Source organism: Dama dama, chromosome 23 (assembly GCF_033118175.1).
Source record: "Dama dama isolate Ldn47 chromosome 23, ASM3311817v1, whole genome shotgun sequence".
Lineage (NCBI taxonomy): Eukaryota > Metazoa > Chordata > Mammalia > Artiodactyla > Cervidae > Dama > Dama dama.
The window spans coordinates 66,534,176-66,561,078 of NC_083703.1; the positions used below are offsets into that span (position 1 = coordinate 66,534,176).

Sequence of the window (26,903 nt, forward strand, 5' to 3'; positions counted from 1 at the left end):
TGAGTTTGTGGGCCTGCCACCAACATGTCAACCTTAGACCCTCTCAGTGTCTCCCAACATTGCCCTCCAGGGCAGCCAGATCCTGATGGTCCTTCCTGTTATTTTCAGCCCAGTCTCTTTAGTTATAAGCCAGAGATGCTTTGATTAGACAGCGAGAAATAACATCTCCTTTATTATTTCATGGCTCCAACATTCACATTTGTCTTCAGATCTCAGCCTGAACCTCAATTCTCCCCAGCCTACACCAGGTCCTCTCCTCTTGGGGCACTTGTTATATCTTATCTGTGGGATTATCTGCCCAATGTCATTCTCTTTAGCTCAGATGACTCCCTGATGACAGAGACGATCCACCTTGTCCACTGTGTGGCCCCAAGGCCTAGTCCCGTATAGGATTCCATACGGCTTAAGTACCTTGGCTTAAATAACAACGCAAGCCCCTGGGAGGTGGGGGAAACCCAGTCATTGAGGAAGTCTGCATGAACATTAGCACTCAACAGAGGGCTGAGTGAAGTCACCTGGCCAAGTGGATCTCTCGGGAGAGGGAAGAAGTCTAGGAAGGCCTCCTGGGCTAACGTGGTACAATGATTAAATCATAAAGCACATGCAGGCTGCCCTGCAAGGGCAATACCACCTCCCCAGAGCTCAGTCACCTTCCTCAAGTGCATCCAGGAGGACACGAAGATCCTAGGAGAAAGGATTCCCTGTATGTTAGGGGTGGGAAGACTGTGTTTGCTCCAAAAACCACATTTTACCTATAAGGAAACAGAGGACCAGACGAGGGCAAGGACCAGCTCCTACAAAAGCCCAGACCAAGGCCTCATGGGATCTTGTGGTTACCAGGTACCAGCCATTTCACACTAGGAGCCACAGAGACCACAATTGCTGGGTGTGGTTTTCTAAGACCTCGTACCTTGCTCTTTTGCAGGAGAGGCATCTCCTTCTCATTTTCCTGAAAGGCATTTCAGGAGGAGGGGCTGGGTGCTACCACAGTAAGATGGAGAGCAGCGCTGGACAGACAGAACGCTGATCTGGCAGTCACCCTGGGGAGGAGCGGCCTGCAGGCTCCCTGATGAAAGGGCCACAAATCTTTCAGAGGGAGGCCTGTTTGTGACTCTTTAGTGAGCCTGACCTATGACAGAAAGCTGCTTTCTAGAGGAGAGCAAAATAAGCAATAATCTTGGCTTCATTTATCATCCAGGTGTCTCCATGGGAGAGCATGGCCACAAAAGCCTTTTTTGCTTGTTTGTTTTCTTTTTGGAATTTGCAGTTGTCTATTTTCTTAAGTCTTCCCACGAGGCTAGAGTTATGAGCTCCTGGAGAGTCAGGCCCGGGTCTTGGCCCTGAAATCCCCAGCAAGCCCAGGACAGGGGCTCAGTGTTTGCTGAACAAACCATCCCTTCCATGTGTAGGACTCCTCAGCTTGACAAGACTTTGCTGAACCACAAAATACATCCAGAAACCCAGAAGAAAAAAAAAAAAGAATGCAGAGAGAAAAAACAGAAGCATCAGAAAGGAAAACACCCAGCAGATATAATCAATAAGTTTGGTTCTCTGAAAATACCTTTAAAATGAACAAATCTTTGGCAAGTTTTGACCAAGAAAAGAGAAAGCGCTGATAGGCAACAGTAGGAATGAAAAAGAGATAAACGGACAATGAAGAGATTGGAAAGGGCAGGAGAAAACTACACAGTACTTTATAGCAATAAATTAGCAATCTGGGTAAAATGACCCAAGTTCTTTCACAACAATAAACTCTCACAACAGTCCTGTGCCTTGGACAGGCAGTGCTCCTGTTATGTTTTCTAGGAGACAAGATGGAGCGGCGGACACCCAGCATGGGGCCCTGACAAGGCACCTGGCTTTGTCTCAAAGGTCACGGCCACGGGAGCACGTGCACATTGACAGCACAGAACCGCGCTTCCAGCCATCGCCCGGAGCCCCCTGCGTGGCCGGCTAGCCTTATTTATTTTTCCACTTGAAATGCTGTAAGGGGTTTCACTTTATTTTTACTTCAAAAGCAGCACCATAAAAATCCTTGATGATTAGAGCTCCAGCTGTCTTAAGTTGTTTGTCAAGGGATCGGTTACTCCAGTCTCCTACGGAGGGAAACAGTTTCAGGCGAGAAGCCATGGGAGCTGAGAAACGCACATGTCTCCTCTCTGAAAACTTTCAGGCTCCCTCCTGTTCACCGCCTGGCCTGCCCTCTGCTCCCCCACCCCCAATCCCACCATCTGCTCTCCAGAGAGCAGATCGAATTTTCAGGCTAAGGTACTCTGGCGCCAAGGACTCTGCCCCTCCATGCTACCCCCTGCCCCCCACCAACTTAGAAATCCAATACCAGGACCCAAATGGACTGCAGCCACATAAAACCACAGAGTAAAGTTTATAAAGCTTTATTAAACATTTCAAACAGCTGTGCAACGAACACACCAGAAATAAAAGCTCCAGAACAACAGTCCAAATGTCCCACAAGTGTGGCCTTGAGGTCCCATTCCCTAGATGGACTGCCTCCAGTTCTGTCCTCTGCCTGGCCCACCTCCCTCCCGCTTCAGGCAAGAGAAAGATGGATGCTTTAGACTGGAGGGACAACCATGCTGATCCCCAGTGGGCATGGGCCAGGAGACAGTCTCATTTGCCGACACTTTTACTGAAGCGCAGAGAAAAGAAAAGAGCAAGTGACAGTCACAAAGTCTTCCTGTGTATTCTTCATAAGGTACAGTCTATACACGCGCAGGACCGGAGAAACTCCTGGATGAGGGCGATGGCCACTGCTCGCCTCTGTCTCGTCTGAACCACCTTGGAGTCCAGTGTGCTGGTCACTCTGCAATCCCCATGCTAAATACACACTGTAGCGGCACCTACGAGCTAGCTATTGTGACACCTCAAAATCAGAACACGTTCGATAAAGCTTCTTTAAAAGGGATTTACAACATGTACTTGTACAGGTACGTAAACACACACGCAGCACGCACAGCACACCACACCAAAAAATATCCAAACACCTATCGAGGGGATCCTGGCTGTCATGAATCACACAAGTACGCTCCCATTCACTCAGCTGGGGACTGCTACATCTACATAAACACACTGTACATCAATCCTGCAGCGCATGCATGGGAGACACAATGAGGCCCCCCTCCTCACGACAGTTGAGAGGCAGGAGGAAGGGCAAAGGAAGCGAAGCTGGGTGGCTGAGCAGGAGCCCAGACTCCTGGATGAAAGAGCAACATGTTATCTGTTACTTCTTCCTTCAAAATGAAGTGGGGAAAATACTGAAGATCTGTGGCCAGCAGGTGAGACATAGTGCTGTCTAGCCTGTCGGCAGGGAAAGAAAGATGAAAAAGCGAGGCTCTCGGGCGTCAGCAATCTCTTTATATTCGAGATAAGTGCAAAAACAAGCCCTGTCTTGAACAGGTGCTCCCCAAAAAAGGAAAGGGGTAAAGAGAACTTACAGGAAGCCAAGAGAGGGACGGAGGAGTCAGTAATACTCAGAAGGGAGGACAGAGGTGACAATGAGACTGGCATTTTATCTGCCCCGGTCATGCTGGGGCAGTTGACCAGGATGGGTGCAGATGCCTCACGGGAATGCGGCGAGCGGGGTGGCCATCCTGCCAGCCGGGGGCCAAGATGGGGACAGAACACACACAACCACAAGACCACCCACGACTACAGGACTCTACGATAAAAGCACCGGTCAGTGCCCATTATTCACATTATAAGGATAAAACATCACAGGCCAAAAAGGCGCCGTCAGGAATGTGGCACCCGCGGGACTGCGGGATTTGAAACTCCAATGCTTTATGACCTATGTCAATGCCTCCCCTCCCGTCTTCTGCTTCCTTGGAAAGCTAACTGGGCTGGCTGTTAGGTGCCCACGACACCGGGGTCATGCGCCGATTCTGGAAGCGGGGAATCGGAGCAGTGGTACAGGAAACAGTTTCCCCAGCAGCTATAGCAGATGAGGAACAAGGCTGCCAGGAAAACCAAGGCACAAATTGTGCAAGGCTTCCGCTCCAGGAGGAAGCTGAGCAGGTAGAAGCCCATGAACATGGAGTGGCTGAACCACAGGGCGGGGTTGAGGGGCTTGGGGATGAGGAGGACGGGCAGCAGCCACTGGAGGCAATACATGATCTCTGCCGGACAGGGCCTTCGCCAAGGCCACCGGGCACCGCTGCAGGAACCGACCTAACAGGAGCTAGCGGGCGCGGTCGGCTGCCCTCTGCTTTCTTCAACCCTCGCTCTCCAGGAGCTGAGCCGCTGTGCTCTCTGGCTGTCAGCCCGGGATCACCAAGGCAGCAGGGATCCTGAAGAGAAAAGTCAACACAATAGACAAACAGACACAAAACAGACAGACAGACAGACAAAAAAAAAAAAAAAAAAACAGGAACAGAATGTATACTTATTTGGAAAAATGGATCATGGTTAACAACAGCAAATGTGAATGCCCTTTCCTCCCTGCCCTCCCATGGAAGTCTACTCCTCTCCAAGCCACCCTTTGAAGAAGCGTCCTGCGTGTCTCCCCTTCTGGGGAGTGGGGGGCTCGTCCAGAGGGCTCTAGGCAGGTCCGGCACAGTGGACTGGCTTTGCCTGGGCCCTGCCCAGCAGAGATCATGTATCGCCTCCTGGGGCTGCGGCCCGTCCTCAAGGGGCCCAGACCTCACAATACCGCCCTGCGGTTGCCACCGGACGGCCATGGGCTCCATGCTGTGCCCCCGCGGAATAAGAAAAGGATTCTGCATATGGTCTCTTTCACAGCAGGTGCTTGGTGTAAAGTAGCGGCGCAGCGCCGGCGGCAGATCGCATGCAAAGGTTCCTCTCAAGCTCCGTGAAGCCGCTGCAGCCATCTCCGAAAATTTTGGTTTAAGATGGCAGCTCAGAATGAGCTTGGCTTTTTCAAATAATCCAGTGTCAAAATCTGCCAACTTCTTCGAAAGTCAAAATAGTAAAAAAAAAAAAAAAAAAAAAAAGAAAAGAAAAAGAAAAAAGAAAAAATCACCCTTCTACTTCATCCAACATGACCACTTGCCCAAGTTCACTTGCGCTCTCCATCTGCCGCCGGCACTGTATAGAACTTGCCCTCCATGCGATTTTAATCAAAATTAATTTTCTGTCCATATTGGGGCAAGTGCCAGTTGGCGCCTGTGCCAGACAGTCGCTGGAGAGAAGTGCGCTTGAACGGCGGGCCACTGGTACGCCAGGGTCCCGCTCGCAGACCGCGATCCGGTCTTCCTGCCGCGCCTGCTATCTGAACCGCAGCAGCCACTACCCTCCCACGGCTGTAGCAAAACCCCGCTCCAAACTCCAGGCGTCCAGCTTAACGGGTACAAAGAACCTCGCGGGCTGAGGAAGACCTACCAGGGCCTGGGGGTAGGGGAGCAGAGGTTGAAGTAACTCGCTCAGCAGAAAACTATCCCAGAGCACCTTCAGATCACTACTTTGGAGAGCTCATCCCATCCATTCCGCGCACACAAAGGCGCCATCCCGCCCACTTCCCATCCCACAAGGTAGACACCTGGTGACTATCGCCTTTCCACCTAGGGCTCAGCGTCCTGGCTCAGCTCCCAACAACTGCCTCGGCTGCAGATCTAGCAACCGTAAGAAGCGGGATGTGAGGAATCCCCAAAAGGTTCCGTGCGCAGGGACTTTTGCAAAGCAGAGGACGTGGGCTTCTAACACATTGAGTATTAGAAAAAGAATACTGAGCAAGGGACCTGTGAAGCCAAGGCTTCTAGAAGGGGCACCTGTTTTTGCTCCGCGGGGCAGACGATCCCTCTCTAAATCAGGGGACTTAGGTCCCCCTGATTTTCCACCCAAGCCCAAGGTGCGATATGGCGCAGGATCGGACACTGGGCTCGAATCTGCAGGCTTCGGGTCAGAAAGAGGGGTTCCGCTAACAAGAGGTGCGTGCCTCTACTTTCACCCTATGCGCTAACTCAGAGTTACATTTCCCCTCCATTTTAAATTAAAATTCAAAGAGCGGGCACAGCGGAATCTTCTGGAAAGGGGCGAAGATGAACTCAGGAGGCGGGGGTCGATGTGGAAAGAGCAGATGGATTATTTTTTTTTCCTCTTCTGACGAATGAGAAGCGCCCCCAGCTACCCCACCTCACGGACCCCCGCCCAAGCGCGCATGCGCACTTGGGCAGCGGGCAGATACTTAAGGCGCGGCCACAGCGGCTGCGGCAGTGCGCCCAACAGCGGACTCCGAGAGGCCAGCGGACCTCGGAACCGGCAGCACTCGCTCTCAACTACCTACCCACCAGTCTCGGAACCATGGCGGCAGTGGCGGCAGCGTCGGCTGAATTGCTCATCATCGGCTGGTACATTTTCCGCGTGCTGCTGCAGGTAAGCATGCTCGGGTTCCGATGCGCGCCCCCAGAACCGTCAAGCCCGCGTTGCAGTTGCCGCATCCCAACCCGTCCTGCCCCAATTGCCGCGATCCCTGCCCGCCCAAGTGCCGCGGCGGCACTGCACGCCCCCGCCCGTTCCCTGCACCCTCCTCCTTGCGTAGACCCTTCCCAGTGCGCCCGCTCGGGAACAAAGAGTTGGGGCGCGGCGGGCGCCTGCGGCTGATGATCGCCGAGACTGTTAGCGACCAACGTGGTAAGAAAATCCCGCTACACCAGATTCGACCCCAGGAGGGAGGCGGGGCACTTCTGTTCTGCGAAGAGAGACGTTACTGCTCACATAGTGAAATTTTTCTGCCTTAAAAAAATTGCGCATTGCGGAAAAATTTTCCTTTAGAAAATACAGCACTTGCGGGGGTGGGACAAAAAATAAGTTAGAAAAAGGCATTTCTCGGGGAAAAAACCCAGTACTTTGCAAAAGGCAGGAATACAACAAATCAGAAAAATTCGCGGGAAAAAATGAATTAGAGAAATCGCGCATTGCAGGAAGAATCAGACAAAAGCACTTGGCAGAAAAAAATGCATTTGATAAAAAACGCACTGCAGAAAAAAATTAGACAAAGGAGCTAACAGAAATTATGAATCAATAAAAACGCTTTGAAGAAAGCAATTAGAGGAAAAGGTTCCTTGCAGGAAAAATAGGGGGAAAGCGCTTCCGAAAAAGGACAGTTCGCTTTATTTAAAAATAATGAAATTGCTTTGTGTAAAAAGAAAGAAATCAGAAGAAAGCGCTTTGTCCATAAAATCATCTACCCTAAAAGCACCCCTTGGAGGAAGAATTCCCTGTTAAAGGAATCCTTTGCCAAAGGAATCGCATATTTCCTTCAAGGTGTTCCTGGAATGCTGCATTTACTGGGTAGGATTCGCTTTTCGAAATCCTCCAGGGACACAGCCCATTGCGAGAAGTGAGGTATACCTAAGTTGTGGGTCCAATCAGCTTGCGGCCATGCAGCCTTCAGCACAGTTGGAAAAGCTCCAGCTGCCCTGACTCGTGGACAAGCTGCGCCCGCACCCGCCTCTCCTCATTGGACAGGCGGGCGGGGCAGGGGGCGGGGCGGGGGCGGGCCCGGCAGCGCTGCAGACACGCTGCGGGTGCCCACCTCTAAGAGCAGGTCCTGGGTCTCTCCCTCGCCACAGGTGTTCAGGTACTCCCTGCAGAAGCTGGCATACACGGTGTCGAGAACCGGACGGCACGTGCTGGGAGAGCGCCGCCAGCGGGCCCCCAACTGAGGCCCCAGCCCCCGCGCGGCCGTGTCCCCAGGTGCCCCTGTGCCATCCCACCCGCACGGGAGCCTGTGCCGCGCAGGAATGGGGCGTCCCCTGTGCCCTCTCGCCAGAGGAGCACTTGCCAAGGTCAGTGAGGGGCTGGTAGGCCCCCGGAGAAGCAGCACCATCAATGACGACAACACGAGGTCCCTTCCCCACCCCTTTGCACCCCTCCCACTGCGGGTGGCATAGAGGGAGGAGGGGGGCACAGGGGGAGCAGACTCCTGAGATCTGGGCACAGGCAACGCATTCAGATCTGGACCAAGTCGGGACAGCGCCATCCCAGCCCCGCAGCCATGGCCATGCCAGCAGGCCGTACCACACAGATCCAGACCACCACACCAGCCAGCAGAATGGACATTCCAACATCACCAGCCGAAGCCCTGAATCTCGGTGCAGCAGACAAGCGACAACTATGTGCCTCCGTGGCAGGACTGGAGGGCAGAGGGTGAGGGAGGAGGGTTAAGAGACAGAGCAGGGCCCTCACTGTCCTTTGCCTACGGCACGTGCATTCCAGCCTTGCTGCCTTTGCTCCCTCGATTCCCCTTTCTTCCTCACTGCCACCCCAAAGAAATGTGTCACTCAATTTGGACCTACTGAACAAGAAAACGAATCCCATCTTTACAAAAACACCTTCTCCAAGCCCCCAGCCCCTCACTGATCTTGAATCCCCCAGGTCTCATGCAATTGTGCTCAATATTGTGGTAATTGCTAATTGTAATGATTGTATAATTGTGCATTAGTTGTGTCTCCCCAGCTAGATTGTAAGCTCCTGGAGGACAGGGACCGCCTCTACAAAAAATAAAAAAGTACCTCCCCCGTCTCGCACAGTGTCCCAGGACCCTGCGGGGCAGTGGAGGCGCACCAAAAAGTTTGTCTCCTGTCACTTCTTGCGGCTTCAACACATAGTTCTAAGACTGGTCTGGGTGGGTACACTACTTGGGGTGGGGGGAGGCAACAAAATGGGAATAATCACACACCCAGTTTCATCTCAACACTGTCCTAAGAAAAAGGACCACACCCCCTACCACCCACAGGAAAAGGTGGAACCATCTTCACTTGTGGTCTCGAAATAAGGGATCACTTATCCCTCACCAAAGGGGTGGGCTTCACTCATCCTGGGATAGGGGCCTTGGCAAAAATGAAGGGGGAAAAGATGGGAGAGGGGGAAAGGTGGGAGGGGGGAAACATGGGAGGAGGGGAAAGGTAGGAGGAGGGGGAAAGATGGGAGGAAGGGAAAGATGCAGGGGAAAATGGGAGGAGGGAAGAAAGTGGGAGGAGGGAAAGGAGGAGTGGAAAGGTGGGAGGAGCCCTATGTCCCTAAGGGTACTAGGGGCCAAGAGGGTAATCAAGAATTCAGAACACAAAGTCTTGGGGACCCATCCAGGATCCCCAAGGAAATAAGCACGGGGTACACAGGTTTGGACACTGCCGGTGTTGTCGCTCAGTCAGGTCTGACTCTCTGCAACTCCATGGACTGCAGCACGCAACGCTTCCCTGGGATAAAAGGTGTGGCGTGGCCCTCCCCTGCCCAGCTCACCCCTCCAGGCCCTATAACCTCTATCAGGACCACGACATGGGCATCCTGCCAGGCCGGCCTAGTCTCCCAGGGCCTCCTCCTCAACCCTCAGGAACCTCTCTCCAGTTCACTCTCTCCATCACTGGGTTCTCTGCTTCTCCCACCCTTAGCCTCCATATTAAGGGTGCTTACCAGGTCCCCGACCCTGGGCTCTCCCCTGCCATCATGCCAGGGTGGGTAGGTGGGCTGGCTGCTCAGCTCCTGACTTCTCTCTCCCACTCCTCAGTGAGTCAGGGCTTCTTTTATGTGGGGTCAGCTGACTGCCCCACCAAGTGGCCCTGCCGCCTGTTCAGCCTTGTCTGTGGCTTTATGTTTTCCTGTCACCACACACCTGTTCCCGGGTCAACATCCAGGGAGTGAGTTGGAGGGCCATAAATCTTTCTGCCACTTCGTTAAATCCCTTAGTCACAGCTGTCGCAAACACTTCTGGAGCACAAAGGACCTCAATCCCTTGAGCCTCATGTTGCCCGCCCCAATCCAGCCCCTAGCATTTCTCAGGCCAACCACCAGCACCTTCAGAGGCACTTATAACTTCAGTTCAAGGTCAGAGAATTAGGGGGTGGAGGGTGCAGACCTCAGTTCAGGTAGTGGCCTTGCCATTGGTCAGCCCAGGGAACCTGGTCAGGTCACTCCTAGCTCTACCTTTAGTTCCCCTCTGTGAAAGGACTGCTGAGATCCCAGGGAACCCCAACCTGCTAGAAACATTCTGCCAAAGCAGGACTCAACGGGACTGGGGTGGGGATGTGCGATCTGAGGCTTGAGGTGGGGATGTGCGATCCGAGGCTCAGGCTGGGTGGTTCCAGTCCCTACCACAGCCTGAAGGTGGGGCAAGTCTCCTCATGCCCCAGGGTGACTCAGCAGCAGGCAATGTCCATACCTCCCTTCTGAAGCCCATATCTTGGCAAGCCTCAAGACTGGGAGTATTCGTGGTTTTCCACACTAAACCGGGAGAACCGTGAACATATTCCAACATGTGTTCAGAGCCTTCAAGGGGTGTGCCCCATGGCCCCACTGCCCCAGATGCTCTAGTCTTGGCCCAGGTATAAGGCAGCTGGGCTTAGGGAGACGAGATGAGGCAGCATGGAAGTGTCTGGATGCTCTTGACACAGTAGGCCCCCCTTTAAAAAGGCAGGAGGCTGGTGGCAGCCCCAGGGCTTCCCAGATGATCCTGGCAAAGCCCCCTGCAGGGTTTCCTCCATCCATCCATCGGCAGGACTCTGAATGCGGCATGACGAGAAGACAGACTTCCAGGCCAGGGCTGCCCTGGTGGGCTGCGCTCACACAGGTGGCTTAAATGTGCAATGTGCCCTCCCCCTGCCCTCTGCCCTGCATCAAGCCCTCATGTTATAGAGGAAGCACAGTCCACTGGAGAAGACGGAAGGAATGTGTTCCTTTTCTACTCCTATGCGGTACTTACAAGTCTGGTCCAAACCTAGCTTGTTTATAAATTTTTTTTTCCAGAAGCAATACCATTAAAACATTTTATTCTGATAGAGAACAATGGGAGGAGTTAAAAATGACTACAATTTTGTTGCATAGCCCTTAGTCCACAGCACCCCCTTTCCTTACATTTTCTCTACCACCCCCGCTTTGCCCCCAGGAGACCAAGGATAGAGCAGATGAGTTATGAGGGAACTGGAATGGCTGAGTGGGACTCCAGCAGCAGGCAAGGGTCTTGGGACCAATACCCCCAGAGGATGTTAGTCTCTTAGCCTAACCAGCTTCAGTTAAACCCCAGAGGGGTTTAGGTACCCTGACTGTTAGAGGTGTGGGGTGCTATGTGACACCGTTACCTCTCCCTGTGGAATATTTGGATTTCGATGGAAGGACAGGTTTCTTGAGCTTCAGCTGCAGGACAGCAACAGCTTATTACGCGTGGGTTGGAGGAGGGAGCAGGTGTGCTGTAAGCCATTTGCTAGACATCTATTTTCAAACTTGTATCTACTCAGGAGCCAGCACCCTAAAGTGAGATTCTAAATTTGCAGTTAGTTTCACCCCCAGAGATTTAAACGTGCAGACACATACAAAACATTAGTCTCACAACAGTCTTTTTTTCCCTGGTGACCTCTGATTTCCTCTATAAGCCCCAGAGACATGCCACCATCTTCTCTGATTATGGTCCTGCTCAACCTCCCCTCTCCCTTTCTCCCTCCCACTGGGCCCATTCCCCAGGAGGATCCAGATTCCAGAGCATTCCCAGAACAGGAAATCAGAGAGGCAGGCAACACATGGTCCTTGGTATATCACACAGTGACAGGCTTGAAATGGAATGCATATGTTTCGAAGGTAAGAGAACAACAGAAAAACACAACCAAATCCAGACTTCAAGATTCCTCTTTGAAACAACAGATTACAGACAAAAGGTTAAACTGTTATTGGCAGCAATTCTAACAAGACCTGTTTTAGTTATGGAAGTGATCTGGTCACTGAAAACCCACCAGGGCTCCGCAATCTTTGAACAGCTTTGCTTGACATTAATTAGTCTCTGATTTCAAACAAATAAACAAACAAGATCTAACACTTGGCATTAGCACTTAAGCTGGAACTTTTTTTTTTTTGGGGGGGGGGGGGGGTCGGTTCTGGCTTTGGTGTTGCCGTCCAGAAGGCTGAGGGGATGGTGGTACCATGTCAGGCAGGGCAAAGAGACGCCATCCCCAAGACACCAGTTCCCTGTAAGGGATAAAACACGATCCATACCTATAAACAGAAAGACCATTTCTTTCCTAGGATAGACCCCAGTCTGTCCCAACATTTAGCGTTGAAAAGGGACATGCAGGCCTTGAAGGAAATTAAAGAAGCTGTGGAAGAGGGAAGGAAAAATCAACTGTTCCCCATCCCCCATTCTTTCCAGGCCATTAGTGTGCCAGGCATTCCATTCCTTCAGCTGCCCTTGAGGGCCACTCCCCATATATATTGTAGGAAAGGGAACGGGTGTCCAGACTTGGTGTAAAATTAAGAGAGAGGAAGAACCACCCGCGCCCCAAAGCAGAGCGTCAACCTATCACCCCAGACAGCATGGCGGGGACCCGGAGAGGGAGACCCTTTTCTCCCCCCTCTCCCCCACGCCCCTTCTGATTTAAAAAAAAAGAAGAAAAAGCAACTGAAGTGGTGGGGACAGAGTAACAGATCTCTCACAAGCTGGGCCCCCTGCCACGGGTCCCGGGGGCTGAAGACACGGTGGTCGCACCCTCAGCCCCGCGCTCCCCGGTTCTGCCTGCCCCTTCCCGGGAGCTGACAGGCGACCGCTGACCTTGGAGGCCAGAACGAGAACCCAGGAGGCCGGGGACCCGCCCTCGGGCCGGGAAGGTAGTACCTCCAGAAGGCCCGGCCCGGAGGCCAAACAGCGCGATCACGTGACACCGGACAGGGGCGGCCCCCAGGGTGCGCGGAAGGAAAACCCCAGAGAGAGACCGGACGACGCCTTAAGGTGACCCCGAAGGGACAACATGGCGGCGCGGTCGCATGAAGGCCTCTCATCCCGCCCCCCCGGAGGCCGACGCCACGGTACCTGCGAGCCCCGCCATGGCGCCGCCGCCACCGCTGTCGCCTTCGCTGCCGCGACCCGCTCCCACCTCAGCTCGCCACCGACGCCGCAGGAAGCCGGGGAGCCGCCCCCTTCGTCTTCTAGTCGAGCCGGTCGAGGACCCCTTCTGGAATCGGGCTGCCTACAGCAGACGCCTGATCAAGCGACCTAGACTCTGGGGGCTCGCCCTCTCCTCATACGCTCCTAACATTTGCACAGATGACCATTTGAAGATTTTTATTAGTGTGTGCCGAAATCTGCGGACTCTGGACTCTTCAAATCCGAAGTTTTTGATCAGGCGCGCCCTGAACAGCCCCGAATCACAGCTCCCTTGGTCCCCTCATGCATATGCAGTAGATTGTGATCTCTACTCTGGGGAGCGGAGGGGGCGTACCCTCGTCTCCGTAGGTGAGCACTTCGACTCTTGGGGGTGACCCGCGTCCTGCGGGGAAACCCTTAAGTCGGCCTCCTCCCCGACCCCTTTACCAAGGCCAGAGGTCAGGAGCGGAAATAGTCCGGCTCAGAATATGTGATTTGACTTGGGTCAGGACCTAACTCTTCCCCTGTGTTGTACTTTGCTACTTGGCTTGACTCTTAGCTTCCCCAAGTCTGATTGGATGCCTACATAACAGGGTTGTTTAGGAATTAAATGACTCAATGTATCCATTTATTAGCTAATTAAACACATTCCTTGAGCACTTACTATGTGTAAGTGCAGTGCTAAAGTCAGGAGGATAGAATGGAGGATGACATAGGCGCTGTTTTAACTCAAAACGCTGCCCCGCTAGTGGGGGGAAGAGGGGGAGGGTGGGAAAACGGTCATCAAATTACTTGCATGTGGAATCTAAACTATGACACAAATGAACAAATCTAGAAAGCCGACTCACATAGAGAACAGACTTGTGGTTGGGGGGAGGAGGATGGATTTGGAATCTGGGATTAGCAGATGCAACCTATTATATATAGAATGGATAAATAAGATCCTACTGTATAGCACAGGGAACTGTATTCAGTATTCTTTGATAAACCATAGTGAAAAGGGATGTGAAAAAAAAAATGTATATATATATGTGTATAACGTAGTCATTTTGGTGTACAGCATAAATTACCACAACATTGTAAATCAACTATATGTCAATAAAATAAAAATTTAAAACATCAAGATGATCACTGTTAATAATTTTAATCAAATCAATATATGATTATGCATGATGGGAAGTGCTGAGGGGGGATGAAGAGTGTTATGAAAAATTAATGGAGACTTATTGTAGGGTGAGGGCTTCTCAGGTGGCTCAGTGGTAAAGAATCTTCCTGCCGATGCAGAAGATGCCAGAGATTCAATCCCTGGGTCAGGAAGATCCCTTGGAGGAGGAAATGGCAACCAGCTTAGGTATTCTTGCCTGGGAAATCCCATGGACAGAGGAGCCCGGTGGGCTGCAGTCCATGGGGTTGTGATTGGACACAAAGTAGCAACTAAGCAACAGCAACAAATGTAGGGTGAAGAGTGAGGGTGGGCTCTCCTTGGGAAGCTGGCATTTAGGCTGAAAAACCAAGGATAGTCAAGAGTTGTTCAGGGCAAGACTGAGAGGGGCAATGATCTAGGCAGAAAGAACCACTTGTCCCAGATGTTGTGGAGGAGGGAAGGAGCCAGTGAGGGTGAGGAATGAGCAAATAGAACAGATAGTGCTACCTAATGAATTTGGATTTTATCTTGAGAGTAAGGAGAGCCATTTGCATCACGGGAATCATACCAGGTCTGGGTTTCTAAAAGGCCACCCTGGCTTCATGGCTCAGAAAACACTTTCCAGGGGTTGTGGGGAGACCAGTTAGAAGGCTGCTGAAGGTTTCCTGATGCAAACCTGTGACCCTGGCAAGATCGTGGCTTGGGGAGGTGGAGATGCAAAGAATCTCAGATGGGATGTGGGTGGTTGTTGAGGCATCAGCGATGACACCGCCATCTTTGCCTCGGGTATGCAGGAATGAAAGAGTCCTTGACTAAGGTGGTAAAGCCTGCAGAAGTCTCAGATTGGGGGGAAAGATTAAGTTTGGCTAAGAAGGCAAGTTTGAAAAGCCTGGGCAATGGTTGGATTGAGAGGGTCAATAGGCCGTTGTATATGAGACTGGGGCTCCGAAGAGAGGTCTGGGCTGGAGACACATATTTTGGTAGCATCGACACACAGCACACACGTCATGGTTTTGGATGAGAGCCTAGAAAACAAAGGTAAATTTAAAAGTAGGCGGAGGAGGAGGAGACAAGAAAGGAGGCTGAGAAGCAGTGACCCATGGGGTATGAGGAGGACCAGGTGAGCATGGGATCCCAGAGAGAAGGTTTAAGGGTGGAGGGAGCGTTTAGCGGCGCTGACTGCTGTGGAGGAGGGAAATGGCACCATTCCGTTTGGTTACCAGGGGGACTTGGGGACTGTATCCTTTATGATTCTAGTTCCAAAAAGAAGACGCTAATTCACTTGGCTTAAAAAAATAAGTACCCTGCCACTCAGTGGCAGGTTAATTGAATGGCTTGGCCATGTCCTCACGGATATTCCATCTCTCAGGTCCATTCCAGGTCTGCCCTGCTGTCCTCAACGTTGGTTTCATACTCACGGTCATAAAATGGCCACCCCAGTTCCTGGAGTCCCATCCACATCACGGAGATGACCATTCCCCCTGGAGGTAAGACTCACACTAGATGTGACTTCTGTCTTGCTGCCTCTGGACTGAGGGATCTATCATGCCAGGCGCACCCAATATCCAACACTGGAGGAAAAGAGGAGTCTCATAGTGGAAACTCTTGTTTAGAAAAGAGAAAGGCTGAGTGTTGGCAAGGGTGTGGAGCGACCGAAATTCTTGCACACTGCCTGTGAGAGAGGAAATTGGTACAATCACGTCAGAATACTGGCAGTTTCTGCTGAATGTAAGCAGACACCTATGCTCTGACCTAGAATTTCCACTCCTTGCTTTTCATTCCAAGACAAATGAGTGCTTATTACAAAGAGACTTGTGCAAGGGTTTAGAAAAATATATATTTGATTGTGTCACATCTTAGTTGCCGCACGCGGAATCTTTTTTGCATCACTCAGGACCTTTCCTTGTGGTACAGGAACTCTAGTGGTACTTGGGCTTCAGTAGTTGCTCTGTGGCACGTGGGAATCTTAATTCCACTACCAGGGATGGAGCCCAAATCCCCTGCATTGCAAGGCAGATTCTTAACTGCTGTGCTGCCAGGAAAGTCCCTTGTGCAAGGGTTTTCATAGCAGATTTATTCATAGCTCAAAGTGGACATAACCCAGTGTTCATCAGCAGAAGAATGGATAAACAAATTATGGCATGTCCATCCAATGGAATACTATGTTTTATATAAAAAAGTACAAATTGTTGGGAGTCCCCTGGTGCCCTAGTGATTAGGAATCTGGGCTTTTACTGCTGTGGCCTGGGTTCAATCCCTGGTGGGAGAACTGAAATCCCACAAACCGAGTGGCATGGCATAAGGGAAAAAAAAGTATGAATTGCTGACTCGTGACAATATAGATTATAGTCACATAGAGTATGTGGATTGAAAGAATCCAGACACAAAACAATGCATTATGTATGATTCCGTTCACAGGAAGTTCAAGGGCAGGCAAAACTAATCTATGGTTCTAAAAATCAGAATAGTAGTCACCTGGGTCAGAGGAGGGCATCGATATAGGAGAAGAGCAGGAGGGAATTTTCTGGGGTGCTGGCAAAGGTCCATATCTCAGTCTGGATGGTGATGATGTGGGCAAAAATTCAGCAAGCTATATCTTAAGATTAGAGGATTTTATGTACTTTATGTATGTTATATCCCAAGAAAAATAAAAGATATTCAGAGAGAGGAGGAGGTCCTGCCATCCATGGTGTGTGATGTGTGCAGCTGAGCAAGAATCAGAACGTGGATTTTTGGAGGAACTTCACCCTCCAGCGACCCTCTGGGCATTGACAAGGTCTCAGGGGCAAACCTTCTCCCCCTCAGGGCCCAGAACACAGGTGAAGGTGAGGCAGGGCCTCTTATTCGTAAGGAACTGACTTCTCTTCCTTTTTCTCACAGGACAGCTCCACCCATCCCCTTCCCACTCAGCACCGTTCCAGGTAGTAGAAATGACACCAGAGCTGACCTGAGGGACCTGGAAGGTCTTTGTGCCCTCAAATTTTGCTCAAAAGACCTGAGCTTCCTGCCGAGGCATCCCCAACCTGCCCCCTCCCCCAGATACCCAGACTCACCCTTGACTCCCGCCCTCTCCTGCTTCACGCCTCCCACATCTTATCCATTTTTTCAAAGTCTCTGCTCAGGCCTTTCCTGTCCTCACTTTACCAAAGCCTTGGTCCAGATCACAGTCCTCTCTTCCCTTGACACTGTATTGCTTTTCTCCCCAGGTCTCCCTCCCCACCCACCCCCGACTCCCCATCTCACCCAGAATCACCATTCCCCCATAGCAGCCAGGACGATCCTTCTGAGATGGCCTTGTCACTCATCCTCTTGAGGGAGTGGTCCCCTCTACCTGCCACCACATCTTCACCTGTCAGTAGCCTCTCCAGAGTCAAAGCCCCAGGTCAGACGCTGCTTCCTCCATGCAGCCTTTGCATTCATTCAGCAAACATTTATTGAGCACCTAAAATGTGGCCCAGTACTGTGCTAGGCATGGAAGATAGAGAAATGGGGAAGACAAGCGCCCTGTGTACACAGTCCGGGGAGGGAGATGGGCGGTTACGCAACGCCCATCTGTGCGCACTTCCTGCATCTGTTAACTCTCACTTGGCTACAGCTGCTTGAGGGCAGGGCTCATTTTGAGGTCACTTCTCAGCCTCAAAGCCCAGGATAGGGTCTGGCAGGAAGGAGGAGGCAGTAACTGGTGAATGGATGGATGGATGGATGGATGGATGGATGGATGAAAAGCCAGGACAATCTCTGCCCTTTCTCATTTTCCTCCAAGCCTCTGATTTAACTGGTAACCAGGTCCATGGAAGTTAGTTGGAACTGGATGGCAAATCTGGAGCTAAATGATAATGAACCAGCAAAAGGTTGTTATTTATAGCACAACATTTGGGGAAACGATAAGACCTACTTTCCTATATCATCATTCCACTTGCCAATTATGTTTTTTTGCGGATCAACATTATTTCCTTATCAAGACAGGAAAGTCAGGAAATTTAACTGGGAGAGAACAATAGTTATTTGCTAAATCACCAAAGAAGCTATGCCATATCAAAAGATTTAAAATGTAATAAGAAACAAATATATATCAAAACAGAAACAGACTCACAGATGTTGAGAACAAACTCGTGGTTATCAGTAGGGAGAGGGAAGAAAGGAGGGGCAAGATAATGATAGGAGATTATGAGACACAAACTACTGTGTATAATGATAAGCAACAAGAGTACATTGTACAGCATGGAGAAATACAGCCATTATTGTGCAATAACCTTAAATGGAATATAACCTATAAAAATGTTGACTCACTATGCTGCCCACCTGAAACTAATATTGTGAGTCAACTATACTCTCATTTTAAAAATGTAATAAGGAACATTATTACCAAGCAGTGAGCTCTACGGTAGCACAGATTGCAGCCAGAATGCCAGGGTTTTGATCCCACTCTGCATTCACTGGCTGTATGACTGAACAAGTGACTTAACCTCTCTGGGCCTCGCGTTTCCCATGTGTGTAATGAGGAAAACTTGAGGCTCCATCCCATGTGTTTGTTCCTGAGAATTCAAGAAGTTCATGCTTAGAATAGCACTTTTTCTGTTAAGTGAAGTATGTAAAGTGAAAGTTGCTCAGTCGTGTCCAACTCTGCAACACCATGGACTATACAGTCTATGGAATTCTCCAGGCCAGAATATTGGAGTGGGTGGCCTTTCCCTTCTCCAGGGGATCTTCCCAACCCAGGGATCAAATTCAGGTATCGCGCATTGCAGGTAGATTCTTCACCAGCTGAGCCACAGGGAAGCCCCTTTTTCTGTTAACAATGTCACAAAGTTAGCACTCAGAGCTACCTGTTAGTAGAAATGGAGTCCCTTGAACTGCAAGGAGATCAAACCTGTCAATCCTAAAAGAAAACAACCCTGAATACTCATTGGAAGGACTGTTGCTGAAGTTCCAATACTTTGGCCACCTGATGCAGAGAACCAACTCACTGGAAAAGACCCTGATGCTGGGAAAGACTGAAGACAAAAGGAGAAAGGGGAGGCGGAAGATGAGATAGACAGCATCACTGACTCAATGGACGTGAATTTGAGCAAACTCTGGGAGATAGTGAAGGACAGGGGAGCCTGGTGTTCTGCAGTCCATGGGGTCACAAACAGTTGGACACAACTTAGTGACAACAACAGCAACAAACGGACCCAACAGGCTATCTTTGGGGCTGGATACGCTGTGGAACCCTGGTGGGGAGGGTGCCTCCCAACCATGGCCCTTAAATTTGCCATCCTTAAGGATGCAGGACAAGTGCAGTCAAGTCCCAGACCTGCTATCATGACCTCAAGAAGTTCCGTGCCAAGCTGCCTTCAGTCTCTCCAAGGTCCTTTGGTTCCAGACTTCAGGGCTTCTACATTTGGACTTTATGGCTGTTTTAGCCTAGTCTGTGGCGACATCTAGTGGTAATATGGGGAAATGCCCGACATTCCTAATAAATTGTCTTCAACCTATTATTAACTGTATGAATAATACAGTTAACAATATTAACTGTATGAACAATACCTGTTACATTCTTCACCAGTAATGGTTAGGTACTCCCTATGCTAGGCACTGAGTGTTACATGAGTTGTATTAGTTAATTTTCAATGTAATTCTGTAAGAAGAAGATTGTTATTACCTTTATTTTACAGAAGAGGAAAACAAGATTCAGGAAGATGAAGTCAGGAAGTTGCCTAAGGGTACACAGCTGTAGGTGACAAAACTGGATTTGCATCCAGGCCATGTGGACCCAAAGTTTGCATTTTTAACTCCTCTATGTCAGGCCTCTGCATGAATACTGAGAAAACATGAAAAATCATATTTCTGCCTCATGCAGAATGTAGCTATAATTTATAGCTGTTTTAGGGACAGTAAATGAAGCTTAGACTTTCATGTTTGAATAAGCTGTAAAATGTCTCTCTAATATTCTTGGAGAATTTAGGACCGAGTGGGCTTTTCCTTCCCAGGTGACCAAGTCAATCCCAGAAGATAATGGGATCCTGACAAAAACTCGCTGTAAAGCCCAGATCGCAGAATCCCAGTTGTCATTCATTCATTCAACCCTATAACAAACACTTACCGAATTCCTAGTGTAAGCCAGGCATCACGCTAGGCTGTAGGGATACGGGGGTGAACAGGAAAGAGAAAGCCTCCGACTTCACTGAGCTCACAGTATGATGATGGAGGAGCCAGACATGGAGATTACAAGCATGTCATTGTGCAAAGGATAAGAATCATAAACAAGCGGACCTAAGGTCCCTTAGTGTGGGGGAGGCCAAGGAAGGCTTCCTGAAGGTGGTGGCATCTGACTTGATCCCTGAGGATGAGAAAGGATTATGAGTATAGGTGACAGTATTATAGGAAAAGAGAACAGAATTTGAGACAGCCCCGAGGTGAGAGATCAGGACTGGTCTAGAGAACACAGACAGGTCAGTGTGGCTGGATCTATGAGGGTGAAAGGAGATTGACCTGGTCATGGTCATATCACACAAGGTCTTAAGGAGTTTGGATTTTATCCTAAGACAATGGAGAGCCTTTGAAAGGCTTTAAGCAGATACCTGTATCTTTAAAAGATCACTCTAGGTGAAGTGAATAGATTGGAGAACAAGAGAGGTTGTGGGGAGGTGGTAGGGAGGCTGGAGCAGAGGTCTAGGTGGTGATGGTGGCTTCGTGGAGAGTGGAGGCAATGGTGATGCAGGGAAGTGGGCTGGTTTGTTTCTTTGGAGGCAAGGCTGTTAGAATTTGCTGATGGCTTCAAATGTGAAGGGATAAAGAAAGGAATTGAGGATGATTCTTGGGATTTGTGCTTGAAAATGGATGGATTTACTGCAATGGGATGAAGACTGAAGGAATAGCAGGCTTAAGGAGACTATTTTGAGTTCAGGTATACCCCAGAGGGTAGAGATTTGTTATTGTTGTTTGTCTGTCTCAGGTTATGCTGCGTGATTGCCCCAGACACAGGGATGGGAGGAGGTAATAGGTGCCAGAAGTGCTGCTGAGAGAGACCATGTTAGGTCTGCGTGTTTAGGATCATGCCATCGACTCCCTCTGAAGAATCAACATAAGGAGAAAAGGAAATCAGAAGCCTTTCAATACTTAGTTGCGCACAAGAATACTCTTTTGACTTTCCTTGGAGAAGCCAGATGGACCCACATGTCCATTAACACAGAAACTTCTTGCTGGCCAGTGAGTCCATCGAGGTGAGGATTTGAGGCTCAGGTTGATGTGACTCTGAGAAAAGGGTGCAGACTGTAGCCAAAAATTCCTGCCTAAAATTTGAAAATTTGAAGTGTATACTCCTTTGGTGGAAAGCAGTAGAATTTCAGCTAATTTAAGTAAAAAGGAAATGTATCAGCAAAATCTTGGGGCTCATGGAATTGAGAGGCAATTGAAGAAGAAAGTTTCAAAATTTTCCTTCCTGCCCCAGGGCGTTTGCATGTGCCACACCCCCATCATTCTCCTGGAATATTGTCCCTCCCCTTCTTCATCTGGCTGAGTCAAACTCATTCTTAGGTCTTAGTTTTATTGTTGCTTCCTCAAATGCCGTCTCTGGTTTTCCAGATGAATTCAGGTGCCCTTGATAGATGCTCTTCCCAGTAGCAAGTGCTTGTCCTTTGTATAATATTAATAGCCCTGAGAGACTAAGAACGCTTCTCCCATCACTTTGCAGACATCTAAATAATTTGACACACTCCATGAAAGAACTGATCCTGGAGAGTGCCTCACATGGTTTTCAGAAACAAAAGTTTGGTATGCAAATCCACAACATGTTGATAAGGAATTAATTCTCAGTGTCTGACACTGACAGAGAAGGGGGTTAGTACCACTCTCCTGAGCTGTCTACTAGATACCATTGCTTGCACGTCTAGCAGGCATTTCAAACTCAGTGTCCAAAACAGAAATCCTGATCCTTCCCCTACTCCAAATCTGCTCTGCCTGCAGTGTTCTCTGTCTCAGCTGATGGCAAGGCCACCCTTCCCTCTTCTCCACTGAGTTATCCTTGACACTTTTCTTACATCCGGTCAATCCCTGTGACTCCAGTTTTGAAAAAACTCCAGAATCCAACCACTTCTCACTATTTCTGCCACTAATATTCTAATACAAGGTACCATCATCTCGTATTACCTGGGTTATTGCAAATGCCTTCTTACTGGCCTCCTCGTTCCAGCCTTGCTCTGCTGTGGTCAAGAGTCAGCAGCCATGGTGATTTCATTAAAAATAAATCTGATCATGTCAATACTCTCCTGGGAGTCCCCAGTGTCCCTTTATTTCTCCTAGAGTTAAATCCTAAATCCTAGCAGATTCTCCCTGCTCCCCCTCTGATGTCACCTCTGCAGCCCTCCAGTCTCATGTTTGTTCCTTGCAGATTCCAGACAGCTTCCTGTAAATCTATGTTCAAGTACCACCTATTCAACAAGGAGGGCCTCACCATCCTATCTCAAACTGCAACCTATCCCACATTCAGATCTTTCACACTCAACCCTATTTTTTTCCTGTAGCACTTACCACCTTCTAACATATTATGTAATTTATTCATTCAGTATGTTTACTGTTTATTATCTGTCTTCTCCCTCTATGATGTAAATTTCATGGGGGCAGGGATGTTTGCCTGTTTCATTTCCTGATGTAAGCCTCCTTTCTAGCAGACCGCCTGATAAAATAGTCCATATTTGTTGAATGAAAAAATCCATGGACATTCTGAGTACATATATCTGAAGAGGGATTCTCACTGCTGGATTTTTAAAAACTCTGAAAATGAGAATCATTTGACAGTGAGAATCATTATTGCCTAGAAGTTTATCTTAATCCCAAATGAAGTAATACTGAAATAAAGGGCTTGTTCTGATTGATCATAAATCTTCCCTTCTCTTTACTGAGGAGTGTATGTACTAACATGCTACCCCATTTTAAAAAATTCTTCTCTTTCTTTTTTATTTTTTAAATTATAAAAACATAACACATTAACAGGAGACTTGGAAAATATAGAACAAAGTTACATATAGTTCCACTATACATAACAATTATCCTTTAAGTAGCTAAATTAAGATTTTTTTGTTGGAGTTTCAGTATCAAACTCTCAAAAATTAATAGAATGAATATACAGAGAAGTAGAAGGAAGTAGTAGACCTGGAAAGCACTGTGAACCAATTCAACATAACTAAGATTTGTGCAATTTTCATACAACAGTAGGATACAAATTCTATTCAAGTTTGCATAGACTATAAACTAGGAAACATTGGAACATGTCCAGGGAATAAGACCAGGTGCAAAGTTTCATAGTCTAAAGGTATTGAAAACATACAGAGTCTGTTCTCTCATTACTGTGGAATTATGTTAGAGATCAATATCAAAAGATATTTGAAAATAGCTCACATATTTTCAAGTGCAATGTGACATTTACCAAGATAGATCTTTGACTTAGCCATTGAAAGCCTCAATAAAGTTAGAAGACTTAACACAGAGAGTGATTGCAGAGAAGAAAGCATTTAAGTGAGAAATCAACATCAAAATGAGAAATTAATATCAAAGATACTTTTAAAATCCCATGTATTTGGACATTAAATGCCCACTTTTAAATGATGGGTGAGAAAACATTTGTAACAGAATAAAAATGAAAAGAGAATTTACCAGAATTCGTTGCATGCAACTGATGCTGCTCAATGCAACTAAATACAATGTGGAATTTTGAATAAGGTATGAGAACAAATAATGGCACTAGCAAAAAGTCTTGTGAGATATGAACAAAATCTGTATTTTTGCTAATAATACTGTATCACATGTTAATTTCCTGTTTTTTTAACAACATAGTATTTCTTTATATTCTCAGAATTTGATTAGAAGTTTCAAGCGTCATAAAAAAGAAAATTTTTTAAATCACTAATATAATAAACTTTCTAGACTTTTAGCAGTAATATTAGATGCCAAAATACATGGAACTTTATCAAAGTTTTGAGTGAATATAAATTAGAAATCTAGCATTCTATTCATGCTAAGTCAAACAAGTAGAATCAAAATGTTATAAATTTTTTAGCTAGCCAAAAGTTCCTAAGTTTTCTAAAATATATATATTATATTATCCATACTATATATATATATACACACATGCAAAAAAACTTTTCTATGATGCTTGATAAAGACTTGAGAAAGAATATATAAAAAAGAGATGGAGAAATAAACTAAATGAAATGGGAGCACTGAATATGAAATAGAAAAGTGAAACAAACTAGATAAAAGTAAAATAATAATCATATAGTCCAGTTGTTTTTAAACATGGCTGCTCATTAGCAACACATCTGGAGCTTTGGAGAAAAAAAGCAATAACTAGACATTTGTATTTTTCAAAAATTTCCAAGATAATTCTGATATGCATCTGGATTTTAAAAAGTAATCACAGGTTTTTCTATTAAGTGGTAGTTATAGTGATACAGAATTCTATTTTTTTCTGTTGACCAGTCATGATACAATGATATTAAGCCTATAATAGTTACATAATCACAATAGTCACTCACACAATCACAATAGTAACAGATGTTTTTCAGTTTTCACAATCAATAGCCAGACAAAAAATAAAAGATAGTTACAATTGCAAGCCATAATGGAAACATGAGTAAGCTAACAAGATGATATAAAATACTTAAGTACAGTTTTAGGGGTTAAGTAGAGTGATGTGGTAAGTGGAAATGCATACATACATGTTTTCATCCGCCCAGCCAGTCTATGTCTTTTGGCTGGTGCATTTAATTCATTTACATTTAAGGTAATTATTGATATGTATCATCATATTACCATTTTCTTAATTGTTTTGGGTTTATTTTGTTTAGCTTTTTTCCTTCTCTTGTGTTTCCTGCCTAGAGAAGTTCCTTCAGCGTTTGTCGTAAAGGTGGTTTGGTGGTGCTGAATTCTCTTAACTTTTGCTTGTCCGGAAAGTTTTTGATTTCTCCATCAAATCTGAACAAGAGTAGTTTCCTTGGGTAGTTTCCTTGGTTGTAGTTTATTCCCTTTCATCACTTCGAATATATCAAATATATCGTGCTAGTCCATCCTGGCTTGTGGAGTTTCTGTTGAGAAATCAGCTGATAATCTTATGAGAGTTCCCTTCTATGTTATTTGTTGTTTTTCCCTTGCTGCTTTTAACATTTTATCTTTGTCTTTAATTTTCATTATTTTGATTACTGTTTGTCTTGGTGTGTTCCTCCTTGGGTTTATTCTGCCTGGGACTTTCTGTGCTTCCTGGACTTGGTTGACTATTTCCTTTCCCAGGTGAGGGTAGTTTTTAGCTAATAATTCTACAAATATTTTTCCAGGTCCTTTCTCTCTCTCTTCTCCTTCTGGGACTCCTATAATGTAAACAGTGCTGTAGTGAACATTGGGGTGCATGTATCTTTTTGAATTATGTTTTTCAGATATATTGAATTATGTTTTTCAGGTATATGTAGAAGAATGTGTTTGCTGAATCATATGATAACTCTATTTTTAGTTTTTTAAGTGAACCTCCATATAGTTCTCCATTGTGGTTGTACCAGTTTACAGTCCCACCAATAGCGAAGGAAGCTTACCTTTTCTCCAAAAGCTTACCTCTCCAGCATTTATTGTTTGTAGACTTTGATGATAGCCATTATGATTGTGAGGTGATACCTTATTGCAGTTTTGGTTTTTGCATTTCTCTAATAATTAGTGATGTTGAGCATCTTTTCAAGTGCTTTTTAACCATCTATATATTTTCTTTGGAGAAAAGTCTATTTAGATCTTCTGCCTATTTTTTGATTGGGTTGTTGTCATTATTCTGATATTGAGCTGCATATGCTATTTGTATATTTGGAGAGATTAATTCCTTGTCAGTCATTCATTTGCAAATATTTTCTCCCATTCTGAGTGTTGTCTTTTCATTTTGTTTATGGTTTCCTTTACTCTACAAAAACTTTTGTTTGATTAGGTCCCATTTGTTTATTTTTGTTTTTATTTTCATTACTCTATCAGGTGGATCCATAAAAATATTGCTTCAGCAGCATATTAAAATGATTATACACCATGGCAAAATGAAATTTTTCCCTGCAAGGCAAGGATGGTTCTACATACAAAAATCGATCAATGTAATGCACCACATTAACACAATAAAGGGGGAAAGAAACCCCACATGACCATCTCAACTGATACAGAAAAGTCCTTGAAAAAAAATGCCATGGCCTTTCATGAGAAAGACACTCAACAAACTAGTAATAAGGAAGCTACTTTGACATAATAAAAGCCATACATAAAAATCCATAGTGCACATCATACTCAATGGTGAAAGACTGAAAGCTCTTTCTCTAATATCAGGAAAAATGCAAGGATGTTTGCTTTCACCAGTTTTATCCAACACAGTACTGTTAGTACACAACACAGTACCAGGTTAAGCAATCAAAAGAAATAAAAGGCATCCAAATTGGAAAGCAAACAATAAAGTGATCTCTCTTCATAGATGATATGATCCTATATGTAAAACCTTCAAGATTTCACCCAAAGACCTGTTAGAACTAATAAATGAATCCAGCAAATTTGCAGGAGACAAAGTCAACACACAAAAGTCAGCAGCATCTCTGTTCACAAACAATGAATAATCTGAAAAGGAGACTAAGGAAACAATTTCCTTTACAATAGCTCCAAAAAGGATAAAATACTTATGTGTATTTTTGCCGCAATAAAAACTTTTAAGTAAGCTGTGTAGTAACTAAAGTGAGTAGAAAGATTGGCTGAGAGGGTGTTAGAAACACCCCGAGCCCCACCACCTTTCACAGGCACACCAAAATTACAACTGCTGATAGCATAAGCATTGATGAAAAAGACTGGAACCTACCAGAAAAGATCTTCTACAACAAAAGTTACAAAGAAGGAAGCACAACAGGAGAGGAAGTTTCTCTCCAAGGAGTGAGGGGCCTGGGACCCACATCATGTTCCCCAACC

At 47.0% G+C, this 26,903-nt stretch overlaps 2 protein-coding genes and 1 long non-coding RNA gene across 7 annotated transcripts; 1 reads left to right on the plus strand and 2 right to left on the minus strand.

Moving 5' to 3' along the window:
- Positions 1 to 2,377: 2,377 nt before the first annotated feature.
- BLCAP (BLCAP apoptosis inducing factor) lies at positions 2,378 to 12,897 on the minus strand. Its single transcript, XM_061127254.1, has 2 exons — positions 12,761 to 12,897; positions 2,378 to 4,304 (listed from the first exon to the last, which is right to left on the minus strand). Exon 2 carries the CDS (start codon positions 4,126 to 4,128, stop codon positions 3,865 to 3,867), a length of 264 nt encoding a protein of 87 aa, XP_060983237.1. The 5' UTR covers positions 4,129 to 4,304; positions 12,761 to 12,897; the 3' UTR covers positions 2,378 to 3,864.
- Positions 5,932 to 11,904, plus strand: NNAT (neuronatin). Of its 3 annotated transcripts, none has more exons than XM_061127251.1 (3): positions 5,932 to 6,345; positions 7,237 to 7,317; positions 7,545 to 11,904. In XM_061127251.1, exons 1-3 carry the CDS (start codon positions 6,274 to 6,276, stop codon positions 7,635 to 7,637), a joined length of 246 nt encoding a protein of 81 aa, XP_060983234.1. In that variant the 5' UTR covers positions 5,932 to 6,273; the 3' UTR covers positions 7,638 to 11,904. The 3 variants fall into 3 exon arrangements, with proteins under 3 accessions (XP_060983234.1, XP_060983233.1, XP_060983235.1); XM_061127250.1 differs by having other exon boundaries at positions 7,237 to 7,312; positions 7,545 to 11,903; XM_061127252.1 differs by lacking the exon at positions 7,237 to 7,317.
- A 1,033-nt stretch (positions 12,898 to 13,930) lies between the features above and the next one.
- Positions 13,931 to 17,481, minus strand: LOC133045097 (uncharacterized). Of its 3 annotated transcripts, XR_009690122.1 has the most exons (4): positions 17,202 to 17,481; positions 16,434 to 16,554; positions 15,377 to 15,630; positions 13,931 to 14,983 (listed from the first exon to the last, which is right to left on the minus strand). It is a non-coding gene; the product is annotated as an uncharacterized LOC133045097 (long non-coding RNA). The 3 variants fall into 3 exon arrangements; XR_009690121.1 differs by lacking the exon at positions 17,202 to 17,481 and having other exon boundaries at positions 16,434 to 17,113; XR_009690120.1 differs by lacking the exon at positions 16,434 to 16,554 and having other exon boundaries at positions 13,932 to 14,983.
- Between the last annotated feature and the right edge of the window lie 9,422 nt (positions 17,482 to 26,903).

Bases quoted from the DNA above. Each gene is read 5' to 3' on its own strand.
- BLCAP (XM_061127254.1), bottom strand. From the start codon at position 4,128: ATGTATTGCCTCCAGTGGCTGCTGCCCGTCCTCCTCATCCCCAAGCCC.
- NNAT (XM_061127250.1), top strand. From the start codon at position 6,274: ATGGCGGCAGTGGCGGCAGCGTCGGCTGAATTGCTCATCATCGGCTGG. The intron at 6,346-7,236 runs GTAAGCATGCTC...ATTTCCTTCAAG, and splicing joins TTTTCCGCGTGCTGCTGCAG to GTGTTCCTGGAATGCTGCAT. The intron at 7,313-7,544 runs GTGAGGTATACC...CCCTCGCCACAG, and splicing joins GACACAGCCCATTGCGAGAA to GTGTTCAGGTACTCCCTGCA.